Source organism: Hordeum vulgare, chromosome 2H (assembly GCF_904849725.1).
Source record: "Hordeum vulgare subsp. vulgare chromosome 2H, MorexV3_pseudomolecules_assembly, whole genome shotgun sequence".
In the NCBI taxonomy this organism is placed as follows: Eukaryota; Viridiplantae; Streptophyta; class Magnoliopsida; order Poales; family Poaceae; genus Hordeum; species Hordeum vulgare.
This window is the reverse complement of record NC_058519.1, coordinates 332,200,943-332,223,337: the sequence shown is the minus strand read 5'-3', so window position 1 is coordinate 332,223,337 and position 22,395 is coordinate 332,200,943. Positions and strand designations below refer to the sequence as shown.

Sequence of the window (22,395 nt, the reverse complement as noted above, 5' to 3'; positions counted from 1 at the left end):
GACACATGGAATTGTTGGGGAACGTCGCATGGGAAACAAAAAATTTCCGACGCGCACGAAGACCTATCATGGTGATGTCCATCTGTGAGAGGGGATTTCTGATCTACGTACCCTTGTAGATCACACAACAGAAGCGTTAGTGAACGCGGTTGATGTAGTGGAACGTCCTCACGTCCCTCGATCCGCCCCGCGAACCGTCCCACGAACCGTCCCGCGATCCGTCCCACGATCTAGTGCCGAACGGACGGCACCTCCGCGTTCAGCACACGTACAAATCGACGATGATCTCGGCCTTCTTGATCCAGCAAGAGAGATGGAGAGGTAGATGAGTTCTCCGGTAGCGTGACGGCGCTCTGGAGGTTGGTGGTGATCTAATCTCAGCAGGGCTCCACCCGAGATCCGCAGAAACGCGATCTAGAGGTAAAACCGTGGAGGTATGTGGTCGGGCTGCCGTGGCAAAAGTTGTCTCAAATCAGCCCTAATAGCTCCATATATATAGGAGGAGGGGAGGGGAGGCTTGCCTTGAGGCTCAAGGAGCCCCAAGGGCTGCGCCACCAAGGGAGGAGGAGTCCTCCTCCAATCCTAGTCCAACTAGGATTGGAAGGTGGAGTCCTTCTCTCCTTTCCCACCTCCTTTTTTTCTTTTCTCTTTGATTTTCTATCTATGGCGCATAGGGCCTTCTCGGGCTGTCCCACCAGCCCACCAAGGGCTGGTGCGCCATCCCCAAGGCCTATGGGCTTCCCCGGGGTGGGCTGCCCCCACCCCCCGGTGAACACCCGGAACCCATTCGTCATTCCCGGTACATTCCCGGTAACTCCAAAAACCTTCCGGTAATCAAATGAGGTCATCCTATATATCAATCTTCGTTTCCGGACCATTCCGGAAACCCTCGTGACGTCCGTGATCTCATCCGGGACTCCGAACAACATTCAGTAACCAACCATATAACTCAAATACGCATAAAACAACATTGAACCTTAAGTGTGCAGACCCTGCGGGTTCGAGAACTATGTAGACATGACCCGAGTGACTCCTCGGTCAATATCCAATAGCGGGACCTGGATGCCCATATTGGATCCCACATATTCTACGAAGATCTTATCGTTTGAACCTCAGTGCCAAGGATTCATATAATCTCGTATGTCATTCCCTTTGTCCTTCGGTATGTTACTTGCCCGAGATTCGATCGTCAGTATCCGCATACCTATTTCAATCTCGTTTACCGGCAAGCCTCTTTACTCGTTCCGTAATACAAGATCCCGCAACTTACACTAAGTCACATTGCTTGCAAGGCTTGTGTGTGATGTTGTATTACCGAGTGAGCCCCGAGATACCTCTCGTCACACACAGTGACAAATCCCAATCTCGATCCATACTAACTCAACGAACACCTTCGGAGATACCTGTAGAGCATCTTTATAGTCACCCAGTTACGTTGCGACGTTTGATGCACACAAAGCATTCCTTCGGTGTCAGTGAGTTATATGATCTCATGGTCATAGGAACAAATACTTGACACACAGAAAACAGTAGCAACAAAATGACACGATCAACATGCTACGTCTATTAGTTTGGGTCTAGTCCATCACATGATTCTCCTAATGATGTGATCCCGTTGTCAAGTGAAAACACTTGCCTATGGTCAGGAAACCTTGACCATCTTTGATCAACGAGCTAGTCAACTAGAGGCTTACTAGGGACAGTGTTTTGTCTATGTATCCACACATGCACTGTGTTTCCAATCAATACAATTATAGCATGGATAATAAACGATTATCATGAACAAAGAAATATAATAATAACTAATTTATTTATTGCCTCTAGGGCATATTTCCAACAGGAATGATATGGACTGCATGCATGCAAAGGAAGAAAATAACAAGGTGACACATGAAATCACATGCATTGATAACTCTCATGTCAAAGACAAGTTGGACCCACACAGGAAGGTTCCAAATATGGTAAGCTACACACTTGGGGCACTACAATCATGCATGACAAGCAAGCATTTTAGATGAGGCGACACACAATTGAATGACGAGATAAAGAGATAGTATCAAAATATGATACCGTATCATATTAAATGGTGTACTAGTATGTGCCATGCATGAAAATAAATAAGATTTCTATGATACCAAGATATGATACTATGCATTAAGGAGGTAGTATCATATACTAGTATCGTATGCATGTTAGTACTAGGTACTTACTATCATATAATAGTGGACAATATCATATAGTATATCATGCATATGATACTAGGGTTGGTCATAATGAAAGTATCATAACTAGTATCATGCATGCCAACTAGGCAATTTTGATGAGGTGGCATTGAATTAAATGAAGAAAGAGGCGGTTGAGTATCATATCATGATACCATATCATAATAAATGTTATGCTACTATGTGTCATGCATGACAATAAATATAATACTATATGATATTAATATATGATACTATGCATTGAAGAGATAGTATCACGCACTAGTATCATATGCATATACAGTATATGATACTCCCATTACGACCCACCTAATGTAAAGTACTACCCTATCATGCATAGTAACATAGACTAGTATCATTGGCGATCCTATTTATTGTCATGCATGACGCATAGTAGTATAACATTTAATATGATACGGTATCTATCTATGTTACTCAAATATTTCTTTTTATTTAATTATTTGCCATATCAGCGTGTTTGCTAGTGCAAGTGCATGATAGTAGATACCACCACTAGCCTAAGGGCTAGTTCTTTTGTAGCTTTTTCAACTTCTTGTCAAATTAAGCCAAAAGCCCAAAAGAACTCGAATTGAGGTGTTGGGCTTAACTTATTTCCACAACATCCTCCTTCACAATGAAAACAAGCCAGGGATAGGCCAGCTCCCCGCAGAAGTCACTTACAAACGAAGCAGTATACATCATTCCCCATGAAGTTGGTGCAAATTACTGGCAAAATGCCACTACACGACCTGGCAGTCTGCCGCGCACCTCGAGCGGAATCGAAAAAACATCGATGTTGCATGCGCGACTAGAACACACGAGGAGGAGAGGTCTCCCGATAGGGTCTCCGCCGCCGCCGCACTTCCTTCCTTCCGCCGCCGCTGCACTTCCTTCCGCTGCCATCGCCGCTAGAGCTGCCCTCCCCGGTCACCCGCGACGAAGGTTCTGCCGCCGCATATCCTCCTCTAGTCCCTCCACCGCCGCCGCCATGGACGGGAGCGTCCCGTCGCCTCACATCCTCCGACGCCCCCGCTGTTCCCCTTTGACCCGCCGACAAGCTACGAGGGGGCGGTGCGGGTGGCTCCAGCGAGCAGCCTTGCCCCTGCATCTTTGTTTCTTTACATTGAGATGTGAAATTGTTTTGAAAAAGTCATCTCAACTTATGAAATTTGCAATGGTTCAGTAGTCTTGTGGCCAAGTTACATTCATATGAAATCTGGTTCCCTACAGTTTATATGAACAACAAAAGATAAAAATAACACAATACTTCCTCTGTAAAGAAATATAAGAGCGTTTAGATCACTAAAGTAGTGATCTATACACTCTTATATTTCTTTACGGAGGGAGTACCATTTAATGAGGATAACAATATATAGTGTGAGGACATTACATATTCTGCACTAACCATATTAGAGATAAGTTATATTAGAGATAAGTTAAAAGATGCATCAAAAAGACCTGACTAACTTAGTATTTATAGCTTATTTTCATATGAACGTATCTAGCGAAAATTACTTTTGGAGCTCGGCCTTCATGGAGGTCTTTAAATTTGAAATTCAAAATTCATGAAAATTCATATTTTACATTTCAAAAGATTATGAAAAGAATATAGAAATAAGTGAGGACGTAACACACATGTATGTAAATTTTCAAAAAAGAATACGTTAAAATGAGGGTTGTACAAAAAAACAAATCTAGGATTTTTTAACACATGATACTATTCATTATTTGAGGCCATGAATTTATTTTTTTATGTAGATTGGATTTTTAAGGTATTTCATCCTAAAATTTTACGCACACACATAACATCATTCTTAATTGCATTTTTTTTTATTTTTTTAAATCAAAAAGTTTGAAATTTGATTTTTTCAAAAAATTCGATCTTTCATAAAGTTCGACCTCGAAATGAGCCTATTTTTCCAGGAGCTTATTTCGGCAGCACACCTCAAAAAGAACGGGCCCTAACCCAGCCACCCAAACTCATCGGCCGCTTCTGTCACTCAAGTCCTCCTCCTTCTCCCCTCCCCATCCCCCTCGCCCCAAACCCTAACGACCCATAACGCGCGTCGCTACCGCCGCGTCGCTACCGCCGATCCTCCGTGCTGCCCGTCTAGGTGCGGCACTTTGCTGCCCATGCGCAACGGCGAGCCCGCCTCCGGCGATGGCCAGACCGAGGCCGCCGACACCGTCGATTCCGTGAAGGACTCGGCAAATCCCGAAAGCGCGGAGGCGGACATGGAGGTGGAGGAACAGGGGAAGGACGACGCCATGGTGGATGCCGACGCCGACGCCGACGCCGTTGGTTCTACCAAGGATTCGGCGGTGCCTGAAGAAGGGGGTGCCGAGGAAGTCGGGGGGGAGCACAAGGGCGACGCCCTAGTGGATGCGGCTGCCAGCACCGTTGCGTCCCTTGCCTATTTGGGGAAGGTCGAAGCCCAAGGTGTGGAGGAAGAGGTAGAGGAGCGTGTAGGCGATGCTCTGGTGGATGTTTCTGTGGCTCATCAGGTCAAGAGTGAGGCCCAGGGAAATGAGGGTGCGGAGACGGAGTGCGAGGCCCAGGGAAATGAGGTGGTGGAGACCAAGGGCGAGGCCCAGGGAAACGAGGGGGCTGAGATGAAGGATGACACCCAGGGAAATGAAGCTGCCGAGATGGATGTTGATAAAGCGGGAAATGGAGATGAGCACACAGAGGTCAGGGTGGATGGTGACAAGGGCAGCTTGCTCAAAGAGGAAAGCGACAATGGTGGAGATAATAAGAAGGATGCCAATGGTGAGGATGAGCTAGGGTCGGCACTAGCTGGGGAGGATGAAAACCACCACTTGTCTGACAAGGTCTCAAACAACTCCTTCATGTTTGATTACACTCGTGGGGGCGATGACTCGGGGACGGAGGAGGAGCAGGCTGAGTTTATCAAGGAGCTTGACCGGTTCTACACGATGAAACTAATGGAATTCAAGCCCCCCAAATTTTATGGTGAAGGATTGAATTGCCTCAAGTTAGTACCGCAAGGACTTACCTTTACGTTTGTATGATAGATAAGTTATTCTGATTGCTGAATGATTTGACATTACCTTGACCTTTTTGCAGGTTGTGGAGACAAGTAACAGGATTGGGTGGCTATGATCAGGTACTCATTTCATCCCTTTGTGACATTATGCCAGGGCATCTTGTGTTTAGTTTTGTTTTAGATCTGTCCTGGTGCTTTCTGCATAGCAATATATGGTCTACAATCATAAAGCTGATAAGATTACTCTGAATATTTCCATATGTGGTTTGCTTACTTAATGAACACATTATACTCCCTCCATTTTTATATACAAGGCCACTATCAAAATTACAATTTACAACTATACAAGGCCACTAACACTAATTGAGGAAATTTAATTGTGTTTGCCTCGTATAAACAAAAGAGGACATTAATTATCCCTTGCATGCATGAGGAGTGGGAAGGTTGGCTTGCATATATGGTCTACAATTATAAAGCTGATAAGATTACACTGAATGTTTCCATATGTGGTTTGCTTACTTAAGGAACACATTATACTCCCTCCAGTATCAAAATTACAATTTACAACTATACAAGGCCAATAACAACAATCGAGGAAATTTAATTGTGTTTGCCTCGTATAAACAAAAGAGGACATTAATTACCCCTTGCATGCATGAGGAGTGGGAAGGTTGGCTTGCATGCACCCCATTAATCAGCCAAAGAGGCCTGAGATCATTGGCTTGTTGTGTGTGTCATGGAAAATACACATTAATTGACACAGCAAACAAGGAGACAAGTTGGTTTACAACATTGGCTTAAGGAGACATTAAGTTTTGCCTTGGTACGTGTAATATGAGTTTGTGGCCTTGTATACAAAAATGGAGGGAGTATTTGGAATGGTTTGTCCGTTTATAGATATAGATCTTTTAAGAGTAAAATGTATCACATGTCCTATAACTATTAGAGGGGTCTCAAGTTAGCCCTAAAACTTCATAACTGCAGATTGGGGTCCTAAAACTAGTTAAGTTGTTCACTGGAGGTCCTAAGTAGCCCAGAGCCGCGTTGACTTGCTCATGTGTCATCTTCTTTTTGCTGAAATGACCTTATATAGGGTAGCCTATTTGCCTTCTGACATCCAGGTGCATCTTACGTATTCCCCACAGAAGTCGGCTTAGAGGCATCGGCTTTTTCTTGAGCACCATGTGTGCGGCATGCCGTTGACGTACCTCACTCACTTCGGCGCATCTAAAACGTGCAACACACTGAGCCATCTATGCACTGCTACTGTGGTGCTCGCGCCAGCTATCATAGCCACGGTGCCTGCAGATTTAGCTCTACTCTGGTAGCCTCGGTCCTGCTCTTGACCTATGCATCACCAGTACGTGGCCACCGAGATCAACTTCTTCCGCCCTGCACAAATGGCACCCATTCGCTAGCCCCAGAGGTGCATGTCTGCTTCTCTGGACCGGGTTGAACACCGTCTTAGGCACCACCATGTCAGACCACGTCCTTGCTACTCGTGTCACACTGGAAAACTGCACCGCCGGCCCCAGGATTTTGCGACAACCGACAGTGGCAGCTGACCCGCTACACAGAATGTCAAGAACATTCCTCTGCTCCGCCTGTTTGCCGTGGAGCTGCCACTGCCAGCAGTGGCCAAGGAGACACAAGTTGGTCACCAGGGTGACAGATTGTAAGGTGCTGTCACTCTGGCAGGTCAATGCCTTGGTTTGCACTAACAAGCTACAGTCACATATTTAGCAAAAACTATATTGATGTGCCAATGGTCAACCGCCACGTGAGCAGTTCAATGCCCCCCCCCCCCCCCCCCCCCCCCCCAGGACTTGGATCTGTGGTTTTGAAGTTTTAGGACTAGCTTGACACCCCTCGTAGTTATAGGACCTCTGATGCGTTTTACTCATCTTTTCTCTATGCTTTTGGTACCTTTGTTATGCTACCATACTCATGTAATCCACACGTCTACTCATCTGCCGAACTTGTTTGTACCCTATGCCTTTATATCAGATCCTGTTAATTGGATGCACCTTACACAAAGTATGAAGCGTCATTTTTAATATGATACCTTTCTCTCTTCCATATGCTGTTTACAATCCTTGTTCAACTATTTAATTGATTATCTACTAATGTTTTCTCTATGGACAATGACTCAAGTTCTATCACCAACATAGAAGTAGGGACAGACTCCATTTAGTTTGTTGGTATTAGAAATACGACCCAAAACCTCGTGCTTACTGTCCTACCTGGCTCATGCAGCCAATGAGGCATTCCTTTTCCCATGATCTTGCCTGGCATTATTATCATATTTTGTGTTTTCAGTAAGTGAGTTGTAAAGTACTTCCTCAGCTCAGAATTAGTTGCCACTCAAACGGATGTATCTAGTACTGAAAATACGTCTAGATACATCCGTTTGAGCGTCAACTAATTCCGGACGGAGGGAGTATATGATTTAAGAAAAGCAATGGTAAGAATCACATCAGAGGGCAAAAGGTTAACCATATTGAAGAAATCAACATAACTAATAAGGATTTCTTGCAAGCCAAGATTTCTGTTTTTTGGAAAGACAAAACACCAGCCTGAATGATAGCTTGACCATGTGCAGTGGAAGCAATGGCACTAATCATAGTTTTTAATGATGATGAAATTCTCTATGAGCATATATGCATACACAATTAGCAAACACCTAGTTGCTTAAGAGGAAAGTCAAGCTTTGCCCTTCACTTAATATCTCCTTTTCTCTCCAGAATGAGGGTAAGGTACATTTAGACTGTCCGATATTTCTTTGTTTGACTACAGAAGTATAGATGTGTTTGCTTGTCATTTTGTAACTTTGCCTGTAACTTTGTATAACATTTAGCCAATGTGCGGTTGCATTCTTTCTTATATGTTGCATTAACAGGTGACATCATGCAAACTGTGGCGTCAAGTGGGAGAGTCATTCAAACCTCCGAAGTATGAGTTCAACCGATTGTCTTCTGCAATAATCTCTTCCTGGCTTTTTCATTTGATAAATCTCTATTGTAATTGTGCAATGGTGGAGTTGAAATGTAATTGACATGTGCTGTTCTTTCTCTACTCTCTCCTATCACGTAACCAACATATTTTATGCAGGACATGCACAACCGTTTCATGGACCTTCCGTAACTTCTATGAGAAGGTACTTCTCTATATTCTCAGAGATGATCATGTCATTGTTTATAACTCCACACTTGCTCTGCTCTTGTGGTTGAATCCTGTCATGTGGTATGAATGCCATGGTAGTTGCTTGAGCAAGACCTTTTGCACTTACTCAGATTAACTCGTTGAAAGTTTTACCAAGTTCATAACATAGAACTATGCCATAAGTCCAATCTCCAGAACTGGCAATTCTGGTTCAAATTTAATACTACTCCCTCCGTCCGGAATTACTTGTCACACAAATGTATAAAAATGGATGTACCTAAAACTAAAATACATCTAGATACATTCATTCCTATGACAAGTATTTCCGGACGGAGGGAGTACATATTATGGGAATTATGTTTTCCCTTCAGTGTTTGAATGCAAATGCAGTTTGTGTTCTCAGCAGGGTAGAAACCGAGAGTGCAATATATTTGTAGACCCCTCTTCTTGTTTTATGAAGAATGGTAATATAAGTCACAGTGTTGATACCCCCCTCCTCCCCCTGTTTCCTGGGGACCTATTTATTGTTTTTCTCCGCAGGCACTCCTTGAATACGAGAAACACAAAATTGAAACAGGCGAGTTCCAAGTGGCTGCATCTACTTTAACTGAGCGAATTGCTTCTGATAGTCAGGTACAATATTATGATTGATTATGCTAGCTCTTTTATGTTCTTAGATCAAATAGAGAGGAGTCATGTGCAACTAATTTAACAAGAAATTGTTTCAAATACATTGAAAGTTCATTTTTTGCATCTAAACTTGTGGTCATTCTTTGAAGTAGTATGAGCAGGAATATCTTTTTAGATGGGCAAATTTTGGGCTTGAGAAAAGAGTTTGTAATTTTTCTACAGGTGGGTGGAAGCCATGCATCAGGATCCGGAAGAGCTAGAAGAGAATCTGCAACTCGTGCCATGCAAGGATGGCATTCACAGCGCTTGCTAGGCAACGGTGAAATTGCTGATCCAGTAATTAAGGTATCTGTTCCTTGAAGTGGAAGGTCATTAGTAATCTGTGTTCTGTTGTATAACTAACATCCAAAATTTCATTCAGGATAAAGCGGCTATGCCTGTCTTGAAGAAGGATAAAAATCCGAAAAGCAGTGGTAACTTTTTTGGACATCATTTGTTAGACATCCATTTAGAATATATATTGACCACTACATTCATATAGGTCCGGCCAAGAGGAAAAGGACACCTACCTTGGAAGATGAAAAGGCGATGCCATACAAGTCTGAGAAGCTACAGTAACTCTTCTTTTCTCTACTCTTTATTACCATCAAATAAATCTTGCAAGGCCTTTTATTCCATCGCTGTTGGGAATCATTAAGAATTCCGCAACATTGCCACCAACCCATAGTGTCCATTCTGTTCTTTTGCATGTCATAGTGGAATTATGACCCACAATGTCTATCCAGTCAACGAACTAGGTTTAACATGCCAGTGACTAGATCCCTCCTATCCCCTTGGTCATGGTTATTCGTGGGTTTGATTGGGTGAAAATAATTGCTATTTGGCAGAAATGACTCGACAGTTATTGACATGGGCCCTCCTGCTGATTGGGTGAAGATAAATGTTCGGAGAACTGTGAGTATCTCATTTTCTAAGTACAAAATTGTTTCTTCATGGGCCCTCCTGCTGATTGGGTAAAGAGAAATGTTCTTTTAGTACTCCCTCTGTAAACTAATATAAGATCTTGTAGATCACTATTTTAGTTATCTAAAAGCTCGTGTATTAGTTTGCAGAGGGAGTACATTGGTACTATTTCTTCACGTTCTCAGTATATTTTTGAAACTTTTGAAGCTGTGCCAGCAAACTCCTTATTCTATCTAAAATGTGTAAATCTCGGTTAAATCATGTGGCTATTGACCTATTATGTGTTTAGAAACAAGCATGGCTAACCTGGAAATCAGTTGGATCTTTTTATAGAAAAGAAAATTTATGTTTCCTTGCAGAAAGATTGCTATGAAGTCTATGCATTGGTTCCTGGCCTTCTTCGTGAAGAGGTAAACAAAATAAATCTTTCAGTTAGCAAGGGTGCAGTGTAGTTATGCATTAATGGTGTAGTCATCCTTTTGTTTTCTGAATCCATGCTGCAAAAGTTGGAATGATTAAAGTGCTTACAGTTATATCCGGATACATCTTTTGTTGTAGGTACATGTTCAGTCAGATCCTGCTGGCCGCTTGATAGTTACAGGAGAGCCTGAACAACTAGATAATCCTTGGGGTGTTACTCCATTCAAGAAGGTTTGTGAATAATCTGCATTGTATTCTGAGGATTTTTATTCGCACCAGATTTGTTGATCAAAATGGTACAATCTGCAGGTCATTAGTTTGCCCTCCCGCATTGATCCTCATCAAACCTCAGCAGTTGTCACTCTCCATGGGCAATTATTTGTTCGTGCACCATTTGAGCAGTCAAAATCATGACACTCTACTTGACAAAGCAGAATAATACATGTATGCTTTTGTTTCCAAGAGACACAGCAATTGCTGCACTATTTTATTCCAGAAAGTTATCATCTCTAGGAAAGAACGGAAATGAATTCTAGAGATGCATTATTGAGGGTGTTAGTAAACATGTAGACACACATGTGGATGGTCTCTTATGCGTTAGCAATGTTTTTGAGTCGACGAGTCGTTCTGGGGTAGCGACTCTTGACTAGTCGTGACTAGTCAAGACTCATGGTCGACGAGTTGACATGCGACGAGTCGACATGAGTTAATCAATAGGTACAATAAAATTACCATAGTATATGTATATACTTATTGATAGTAGTCTGTAATACAAACCTGGGCATCAATAAAATTACCATAGTATATGTATACACTTATTAATAGTCTGTATATACTTATTAATAGTATGTAATAAAAAATAATTGAGTTGTTTGACTGAAAAAACACTAGTCGATCGAGTCACTCGACTCATCCAACTAGTTGAGTCGACATCTTGAGTCAACCTGCCAGTTGTGTCTCATCGACTAGTCGCTCGACTAAAAAACAATGAGCACTAGATTCTTTCACGAGTCATAAATGGAAAGATTAAAATAATAATAATAACAGTAATAATTGCTGGTCTAGTCAGTGGACCTGTGTTCATCATTTTCATTTGCATATTGAAAGAACACTTATCTTACTTGCTCGTGCAGGTTGCCTTGCTGGTGGGATCATATGATGGTTTGCAGGTTGCCCACCCCGATCTTTGTTCGACTAGTTCATTACTGCTTCAAGGCTCTTCAGCGGTGTTGTATGTCCTGTGTATTGATTAATTCTAACTAATTAGATGGCTTAGTACTGTGCATTGCCTGTGACATTTAGCGTAAGTTCCAACCTCCAGGCCTGTAGCCTAGATTCCTGATGCTCAAATGTTCATGGTTTATTTGTTCCTTTTTCGGTTTAACCATCAAAGGATGATGATTTGTAGTGTTGTAGCTTTATTCCTAATACTTTGAGTTTGTCATCATACTTCCGAACACGGATGAAATTCTGGGTATGCCGTGTAACTGCTGCTGTTATAGAAAACCATTGCATTCGCCTGACTGAAAATAGTGGTGCTTGAGAGGGCGCCACTTGGCGCTCGCCGTGGGCTGCTACCGGCCGGGGACACAGGTGCTGCAGGCTGGTGTGTGGTGCTGTGGCGGCGATGCTGTCATGGGATGTGTGGTACAGGCAAGCAGTCGACGATGATGTTGCAGAACTCATAACCCTGAAGATGTTGCCAGCGCATGCGTTACGTAACCATATAATTTAAAATTGCTCGACAGTATTTCTTCTATGTCAAACTTGTATCATAGCTTTATAGAAGAAAGAGTATATCTACAAAAAGTAAGAAGTGAGCAACTCCAACTCAAGCTAGACAACTATTCCCTTCATTTCTAAATATAAGTCTTTATTTTACATGTATTGCATATGAAACAAAATAAGCGATTTTTCAGTTCAAAAAATATTTATATACATCTGTATATAGTACGTAGTGAAATCTTCTTCAAGACCTATATTTAGGAACAGAGGGACTACTCAATAAGGACATATCTAGCTGTTGGAGTCCCAAGAACATCACCGAACCAAAGAAGTTGGTGTCTTAGGGGTTAAATGTTTCATTTGGCATAAATAGAGGTGCATGAGGAGGGCATCTCTTCAGCCATACCTCATTTTAATAAAAAGTTGTGAGGAAAATGATTAAGTGGGCCAAGAAAAAGGACACGTGGGGAGACATGATTCGTTTAAACTTTCATCGGCGCCCCCAAGAGTCCCTCAGCGTGGAGTTTTGTCTAGGTTTGCATTTTGGCATCCTGGGGAAGCGCTGGGGTGTGGCTGGACCGTTTTTCGATCAAAAAGTGTCTCAAACCTAATACCAAACCTAAAAAGGTGTCCTCGGAGCATCCGGGAGGGGCATATGGAGATGCTCTAAGATGAGATACTCGAGTGGCTTGTGCCCTAGCCCAAAGGCCTAGCTCTTGAAAAATAAAATCCACAGTACCCCATTCATTACATATCCCAGTCCTTCGAAAATCCTGTCATTCCTTTGTTTTCAAAGACATATGAAATAGATGAGAATTGTGAATCAACCTATGATTGAATGGTTAGAGAAACAATGATTTTTTGAGTCCATCAGGGTTTAAGTCCTGGTGCTTGCATTATTCCATGATTTATTTTAAAATTTCTGACGATGCACATTTAATGGGAGGAGATGTTTCCATCGATAATGAGGCACCTACGATGATGCTCATAGGGATAAAGCGTGCATATGTGCATTTATAAAGATGGATGTATGCACGCTTATATAAATGCTTGCGTCTGTATCATGTTAAAAAGCAGATTAACATCATGAAAGTGTCAAAACCCTTTTGATGCATTTTTGGGATGTGTTTTCTTGCGATCGACCACGGGTCCTCGATCCTAGCCTAGTCCGCATGGGCCACCCTGGTAGTCATAAAAAATGATGCATTGTTATAGGCCACTCTGGTAGTTATAAAGTATGCATATGAAGGCACGTCACCATCACCCTCCTCCCTCATCAGAAGGAGGCAAACCTTTTGTACTCCATCCGTTTCTAAATATAAGACCTTTTAATGATTTTACTATGGACTATATACAGAATAAAATGAGTAAATTTACACTTTAAAATATATTTATATACATTCGTATGTAGTCCATAATAAAATCTATAAAAGGTCTTATATTGAGGAACAAAGCAAGTAGTTGACAGTTGGGAAGTCATCATGTTAAGAATCGAAGGACGGGAGCACCAGTATAACATCCATCGTTGACGAAGAAGAACGTAAGTCGGAAAGACTATACATGCAAACACATGAACGACCACGAGATTGAATCCAACTAGATAGGCCGAAGACCAACGCTGACCCGAGCTAGGCAGATCCGATGGAAACACACCTCCATGTGTCCTCCCTCGTACGTAAGCACATCGCCAAAATGGGGTTAAGATGGAGAGGACATTATTTGGACACTAGGACGCTGTCACCCTCAAAAACACCAATCCCGAGAGCGTCCGCCACAACAGCCATGGTCAAAGCATTAGAATGATTCAACAAACCAAACTATGAGGAGAACTCCAAACTACATCCACTCTACCGCTAGATCTAGGACAACCCCCTTACCCCAATGTCGAGGAGGCCGACTCAGGAGAGGGGAGGGGGCCGACGAAGGAACAAGGGGAGGTTCTCATGGGAGGATCAAATGCTATTTGGTATTCCGAACTGTTAGGGCATCTCCAATGGCGTGCATCAAAATGGACATGCGCCCATGAAATGCGGATAGGGGGCGACCATCCAACTCCATGCACCAAATGTCCGTCCACATTTCAAACGAATAGTTCCTGAACCAGTGAAATTCATGAGAATCAGACGAAATTTAGGAAAGTTTCATATGTATTACATGCAAACCCTATTCTATTTAATAAGTTCAACAAAAAAACTGAAAATTAAACTATGCAAGGTAACGCAAGGTACCCCATGATGACCTCATAGGCATGGCCTCCGAGGCTATCATCACCTCCATTGTTGTCCGTGTCGCCATCCTTGTCTTTGTCCTTCGAGTGGCGGACAACCTCCCATGGGCCGCAACCCTGATTGGTTGTCGTCGTTCCGCCTCGCGCAGACGATTGATCGCGTTGTCATCCTTGTCGTCGCCCTTCCAGTGGCTGACAACCTCCCATGGGTCGCAACAACCCTGATTGGTTGCCATCGTTCTGCCTCGCGCAGACGATTGACCGTGTCCTACTCACGACGACAGTCGGGTGCAGACTCTAACCCATGTCACCCGCTCTTGCCCTTACTATTGCCAATGGGGGCACGAGTGGTGTGCTCAGGCTTAGCGAACCTGATCTTGTAGAGTTTGTTGTTGATCCGACGTCAGCGACATGATGACGTCTACGCGTGGTCCTGGACCGTTCCTCGACCCGTGACAACACGAGGTCCAGTCGGCTGCTAAGTGCATTTCTACACTCATTTTCTCCATTATAAACTGAATAACCCTAGATATTCCGAGAAAATAACTCAGATACTTCTAGTAATCTATATTTATACCAATAGAAGGAGAGCGAGTTGTGGAGATCCAACAAATCTCGCGTGTTCAACCGCAACTATGCAACGGTGGTCAGCGCTTTGGTGTTTAGTGTTAAACATGTTTAGTAGTGAACATGGTACCCTACTCTAATTAATATCATGCCTAATATCAATGCTAGCATTAACTAGGTAATTATATTCTACTTAATACTAACATGTAATCTATATCTTGCCTAATATTAGCATGCAGTACATGTGCACAATTACTAGTGACTAACAAAAGCATGAAATTGAAAATCCCTCCATTTATTTTGTTTGCACCAGGAATCGACAATTTGGAGGGAGGAAAACAAGGAATATTAGGAAATATTAAGATAGGCGATCAATCGAGAGCAAACGGAGTCACCACAACACAACCATGAGAGAAGATCTTGTCGGTACCACCCTCCGACGGCTCCGTGCTATTAACAAGATTAGTTCCTATAAGGGTGGACCCCCCATTGTCAATAGAAAATTGAAACCCTAATCCATAGGCATCGCCATTCCCATCTTCATCTCCATTTCCATAGGAATCATCCCCTTGCCATACAATCACTTGTAATAGAGATACATCACGACATTGCAAGGCTATCATCAATCATTCATCTTATATCTAGGAATAGACAAAAGATTCCCCCAGTAGCGGCTAGGGTTAGCTCTCCTCAAGCGATTCCATCGCCCTTGAGTTTTGCCAATGTTTGCCCGCCCCTGACTGTTTACTACCTTTCGATATGGATTCCTCCGTTGACGCCCACTCCAAGGCCGGAAGCGGCGCTCGAGGAACCCCCCGACAATTTGGACTACTTCTTTGGTTAACTTGACCTAGATGGAGAAGAGTGTGATGATCTGGTTGTTGATGAAACTAATTCGGTGATCACTGATCACACGTGATGGTTTGCACCCGTGAAGGTTCACAGCAAAAAGACGTTTAGCCAAGAAACTATCTTCAAAGATATGTGTGTAACATGGAATCCCGAACATGAGGTTCACTAAAAAGTCTATGCTATTCCGTGACGAAACCTTCGTGATGAACACAAACCGTCACCTAAGAACTATTTCTTTGACGGTTTTCCGACACAAGCTATGTTCCTCCCAGATCCGGCATGTTGGGTGCATTGCTCACGTTCCGGCCTTATTTAGGTGACACATTTGGCCATCACTACGTATGCCCACATTCTTTGGTGATTTGTAGTATCACACAAAGTGTTCGACGGGTTGGGGGAAAGGATAAAAATGGTGTGGTGGCTTGAAAACGTAGTTTTGGGTTTTTCTAATGGATACGAGGTGAGATGCTCGTAATGAAATCCATTACAAAAATCCATACATGCTATCATTTTACTAAACTGTGAAATGATATATAAATTCTTAAAAAAGCATGAACAATAAAAAATGATCACACCACACAATATAGCATTGAAAGTTCTAACATACAACAAACATTTAGTACATGATCAAAGTCATTCCCAAAAGTATTGCACATCACGAGTAGGAGTGTTCGAGCATGAATAAGAACTTCATAAACAACATATGACCACTATTCATCAAATTTTGAAGATTAAATATATTTCCCAAGCATCGTGTGACAAAGAGGAGAACCTCACCACCTCCTTGGTGGATCACAAGAGGAGTCTGTCCCCAACTGCTATCTTTTATAAGCAAAGTAAATTCTTTTAGCCATCTAGTAGACAAAGCATCCATCTTTTCTAGGTGTTGAGTATATCAACCATAAGTCAGTATCAAGATAGATAATAATTATCATTTGACCATGTCGATCCATTTGATCAGGTAGAACACAACTAAGGAGGCTCTATTTACATGGTATGATGTCATATTTTAAATATGTCGGACCCGATCCTAAGCCAAATGAATCTAACTCTAACAAACCGTATAAGTACCCTGATACCCACGCATGGTTCAGACGACTTCCGTCTTACCTTGGCCGGACCGTTTGCACCTTTTGTCTATAGCTTATATGAATAAGTCACTAGCAACCATATGACAGAAACCCAGATCGACATGATTAGCTACAGACCAAGATGACACAATCGTACAGGGACAGACATAGGTAACCTAGCAATGCATGTGTCAGTCATCAATGTGTGTAACTTAGCCATAGCAATATACAAGGACTCCGATAAACACTGTGTGATATTTCCCCGTAGGGATAGACACAAGAGTAAAGAATGATACATGTCGCTCAATCCATGTGTTCCAGATTAGTAGCGAGCTACCAAGGCTCAGTGGAAGCACTAGGAGGCATTTCCCTATAATAAGGGCTACCAAAGGCATACAAATAGGTGTCCAACCCCACACATAACAATATACATCACACATATGCATAATATGCAAGTATGTGTTGGTAGAACATGGCATCACAATGGAACTCTACAAACTCAAGTAAAGATAAGGCTCGAAAGAGCCATACATAACATGGTTATTACAAACACGGGTCTCATGACCCAACATACAAAGCATACAAGCAACATAAGCATAACATGTCTGAGTACACACAACTAGAAATGAAAAAGGCCGAGGTAGACTGTTTGTCTACAAGATCCTCCATAAGAGCCACACCTCTGTCTGGCATTCAAAGCTACCCGATCATCGTGGAACTACTAGTGAGGCTGAAGTACTGTTGGATTGATAGAAGGGGTGTCTAGAGTGGGAGGGGTGAATAGACTACTTGCATAAATTAAAATCCTAGCCTTTTCCCAATTTTAATGGTCAGCAGATTTTAGCAATTTTAACAAGTCTAGTCGACCCTACACATGCTACTCAACAAATATGGCAGCGGAAAGTAAAGACATTGCACATTTAAGGAAGGAGTAGAGTTTAGGAAGATCAAACACAAAGATTGACACGATGATTTTTGGCGTGGTCTCGATAGGCGGTGCTATCGTACATCCACGTTAGGGGAAACTTCAACCCACAGAGGGTAACGACCCCGAGTGTCCATGAAGGGCTCCACCCACAAGGGTTCCACGAAGAAACGACCTTGTCTATTCCACCATGGCTTACGTCCACATAGGACTAGCCTCACTCACGGTAGATCTTCACGAACTAGGTGATCTCCTTGCCCGTACAAACTTGGTTCAACTCCACAACATGAAGGAGGCTCCCAAGCGACACCTAACCAATCCAGGAGGCACCACCCTCCAAAAGGTAATAGATGCAGTAGAACGATGAACTCCTTGCTCTTGTGCTTCAAAAGATAGTCTCAACACAATCACTCTCTCATATATTTGGCATGGGTAGGAGAGATTGATTTTGTGGAAAGCAACTTGGGGAGGCTAGAGATCAAGTTTCAAATGGTTGGATTGGAATCTCTTGATCTCAACACATGAGTAGGTGGCTCTCTCTCTGAAAAATGGATGTGGCAAGTGTAAGTGTGTTCAGAGCGCTTCCTCTACGAATGAGAGGAGGTGGAGGGGTATATATAGGAACCCTGCAAAATCCAACCGTTACAACATTATTGCCCAACTCGGTGACACCGAAATGAATCTCGGTGGTACCGAGTTGCACTAAATGTGGCAACTTTTGAATTCTCGATGATACTGATATATAAGTCTCGATGGTATCAATATGGGTGCCTAGACAATTTCCAAATCTCGGTGAGACCGATTCCAATCTCATAAATTCTGATTCTTGGAATTTTCTCAACAGAAAGTTGGTCACATGCTTTCGGTGGCACCGATGGGAAACTTGGTGGTACCGAGAGATTAGGGTTGGGAAAAGGATCTGTCATTGGAAAAATCGGTTGGGCCGGGTTGAAAAAGTTGGTGGCACCGATTTTGGTGTTTTGGCTTGGGATAAAGATATTTATGGGAGAATGAGTGAATATTTTTGGTGGCTATCTCTAAGCACTTGAGCAACCAATTCATCATAATACCTCCCCCCCTTTTAATAGTATTGGCTTTCGTGTGGACTCAAAAGTGATTTCTCACAAATGTAAAATGTAGAGTCCTCTTACTTGAAGATTGAGCCAATGCTATTCCTTTCGTTGCATCAAGGGGCTTCTCCATACAATCCTTTCGCCAATGCTCTGTGTGGACTATACCTGAAACATGCTAGGTAAAAGTTTTCACGAATTATCGAAACCACCAAGTGTAGGATCGAAAGTATGTCTAGAGGGGGGGGGGGGTGATTAGACTACTTGACAAGATAAAAACTTAGCCTTTTCCAAATTTTAGTTGTGGGCCAGTTTTAGCAATTATGACTAGTCAAGTTCACCCTACACATGCATATCTAAGAGTATATCAACGGAAAGTAAAGACATGCAAATCTAATGTAGAGGGTAAGGTAAGAAGATCAAACGCAAAGGTTGACACGACAATTTTTGGCATGGTTCCGATAGGTGGTGCTATCATATGTCCACGTTAGTTGATACTTCAACCCATGGAGGGTAACATTGTAAGTGCATCTAGTGGCCCTTAGTGATTTTGGTGGTTTGAAGACTTATAGGTTAAGAAACTGATACATTTGTAAGTGTAACGTGCTCTATAAGTCGTGAGGAGTATGAGTTATTCGATGGATATCGAGCCCTAAAAATGTATGTCTTCGGGTGAAGACTTTGGTCATTCCTTGAAGACTTTGATCGCGAAGAAGTTGCGAAGAAAATGATATTCCTCATCAAGCAATTCAAGATGAGGAATTCGGTGTGTCCCAAAGAAAATACTCTGAAGACTTTGAAGCTTGAAGATTTACTCTTTCTGTTTTCATTTTCAATACTCTTGAGTCATAGGAACACCATACTGTTAAAGGGGGTCCAGGTAAAACTATGGAAAGAATTTCCTCATGATGCTCAACCAAAACCTACACCTACCAAATCCTCAAAGTGAGGAACATGAGAGACATGGGGACTTTCACACTTGAAAGTTCCGACCGTTGCCGCTCCACGCGCGACCTGTCACATATCTAATCCACCCAACGGTCATATCATTAAGGGCATTTATGTCAAATCATGTCGGGATGCGCCCAGGCTATAAATAGCCACCCCTCACAACCACTAGTTGGTTGGCTGCTACGAGAGAAAGTGGCACTTGTCATTTGGAGCAACCCAAATTCCTCAAAGCCTCTGAGCGAAAACCATCAAGTGAGGAAATACCCCAAACACCCAAACCCAAACCAAAACCCAAGTGATTGAGCATCATTGAAGAAGTTATTCCTGTGTGGAACCGGCGCTTGTTACCTTTGAGGACTGTGCATCCTCCAGACGGCTAGGCGTCATGGTCTAGAGCATCCAGCAGTCAATTGTGGATCGCCGGGTGACCGAGTTTGTGAGGGTTCGGAAGTCTGCCCTGAAGACTTACCACGAGTGTTGGGCGATGATTGTGTGTCCTTAGCTCAAGGAGAATGTGGTAGGGACTGTGTGTCCTTTGGTTTCAATACCAAGCCACTCTAAACCAGACGTGCAACTGTCACATCAGTTGGAACTGGGTCATCAACAACTGTCTTCATCGAGCTACTGGTTCTATTTCCTCAACTTGTTTCATTTCCTCAATCGTATGTTGAAGACTTTCATCTGTACTATTTGAAGAATTTGACTAAAGACTTTCTCTTAATTTCTCACCTCAAATTCTTTACCTGAGTTATTCTTCACCTGCATATCCTGTACCCTTGACCTGTGCAAACTGATTCTCTTAATTCACGCTGAGTACTTTGCTGTAGACGTTTTTGCTCTCCTGTCTAAGTACTATTTCCACTGCACTTAGTTCATGACTGAGGACTTTCCTCACTGATGAAATTGTAAAAGTCGCCTATTCACCCCATCTAGTCGATATAACACACTTTCAATTGGTATCAGAGCAAGGTACTCCCTTGTTGTGTGTGATTTTGGTTTAACTGTCTAGAGTTTTGGTTATGTCGACCGCAGGTATGATCAAGGTTACTGTAGAGCCAGAGACATCACTGACCATGAAGTTGTGAATAAACTCCTACGATCTCTTGATCCATCATTTGACACACTGGTTCTGATGATCCAAGAACGAAGAGACTACAAGATGCTTGATCCCGCTGATATTCTTGAGAGACTCAATACTCATGAATTCCAACAAGAAGAAAAGAGAGACCTATATGGACCAAGATATTGAAGACCTCGTGCGCTGAAGGCAAAGGCTGTTTCCTCATCCGAAGAAGAAGAATCTGACTACAGTCTGGGTGATCCTAAAGAACTTGGACAGGAACTTGCTATGCTCGTGAGGAAATTCCAAAAGTTTACTAAGCGTGGCCAGTTTGGAAAATATTCAAGAAGAGATATGAGGAAATTGAAATCTTCATCCGAGGACTACAAGAAAAGAACCTGCCACAAATGCAAGAAATATGGTCACTACATTGCTGACTGTCCTCGTTGGGTGAAGGAATCAAGGAAGATGAAATACAAGGATGAAAGTTCTGATGACTCAAAGAAAAAGAAGAAATCTTGAAAGTCCTCATCTTCAATGTCCTCATCGCACAAGAAGACCAGTTTCAAAAAGGCTGGGAACTCATTGGCCAGGAAACGGACTCTGAAGAAGAATCTGAGGAATGTGATGAAGAGGAAGGTTTTGAAGTGGAGTCAAAGTCTGGAGTGGCAAGTCTTGCACTTGCTACCACATTCATCAACAAGTCGATCTTCAACCTTGAATAAAATGACAACGCCAACTACATTGATGAATATGCCGATGACTTCGCCCCAACCTATTGCTTCATGTCAAAAGGTTCAAAGGTACCAAGGCATACATCCTCCTCTGACTCTAGGGAGTGTGAACCTGATGATTATCAAAACCCCAGTTACTATAAACTTGCCAACATTTCCACTAAGCAACAAAGTGCTATTAAAAATCTTCAGAAACTGCTAGACAAAAGCGATGATCTCTTGAATGATGAAAGGAATCATACTCAAATCCTCACTTAAGATGTTCAAAGTCTTCAGTCTAGATTTGATAGTCTTCAAGATCGCTATGGCACACTCTTAGCAGATCATGAGAAGCTTTCCTATGAATTTCTTAAAAGGAAATTTGATCTTCAGAAGTTAAGAATGTCCCATGATGATCTCCGAATGGTTCGTTCATTGCTTGCTCAACAGATCAGTAACACTTAGGAAGAATTCATTACACCATGTCCGAAATGCGTCGAGCGTGAAACTGCTAATTCTTCACCTGAATCCTCAAATGCTTCTATCGCTACAAATTCTTCAACTGTTCCCGTGGTATCAAATTCTTCACTTGAGGAAACCAAAAATGCTACTGACGAAAATGCAGGATTGAAGGAATTGTATGTGACAGGCATATACAAAAGTCTCAAAGGGCATCAAACCCTTTCGGATGTGCTCAAAAGGTAGTTTCTGAACAGGAACCCGAGGAAAGAGAGCATTGCCTTCGAGAGGAAACTGAATGTTGATGGATCATACTGGAAACCTGAGCAATACCCCAAAACCTCATGGGTTGCTGCTAAAGGGCCTCCCAT

General features: G+C 42.6%; 1 protein-coding gene across 3 annotated transcripts; it reads left to right on the top strand.

Annotated features, from left to right (window-relative positions):
• Positions 1-4,203: 4,203 nt before the first annotated feature.
• Positions 4,204-11,935, top strand: LOC123426198 (AT-rich interactive domain-containing protein 6-like). Of its 3 annotated transcripts, none has more exons than XM_045109989.1 (12): positions 4,204-5,218; positions 5,311-5,350; positions 8,130-8,182; positions 8,342-8,387; positions 8,933-9,025; positions 9,245-9,367; positions 9,444-9,495; positions 9,564-9,621; positions 9,910-9,976; positions 10,345-10,395; positions 10,544-10,636; positions 11,539-11,935. In XM_045109989.1, the coding sequence occupies exons 1-12, from the start codon at positions 4,356-4,358 to the stop codon at positions 11,656-11,658; spliced, it is 1,659 nt and encodes a 552-aa protein (XP_044965924.1). In that variant the 5' UTR covers positions 4,204-4,355; the 3' UTR covers positions 11,659-11,935. The 3 variants fall into 3 exon arrangements, with proteins under 3 accessions (XP_044965924.1, XP_044965922.1, XP_044965923.1); XM_045109987.1 differs by having other exon boundaries at positions 9,564-9,636; XM_045109988.1 differs by lacking the exon at positions 11,539-11,935 and adding an exon at positions 10,715-10,940 and having other exon boundaries at positions 9,564-9,636.
• Positions 11,936-22,395: the final 10,460 nt, after the last annotated feature.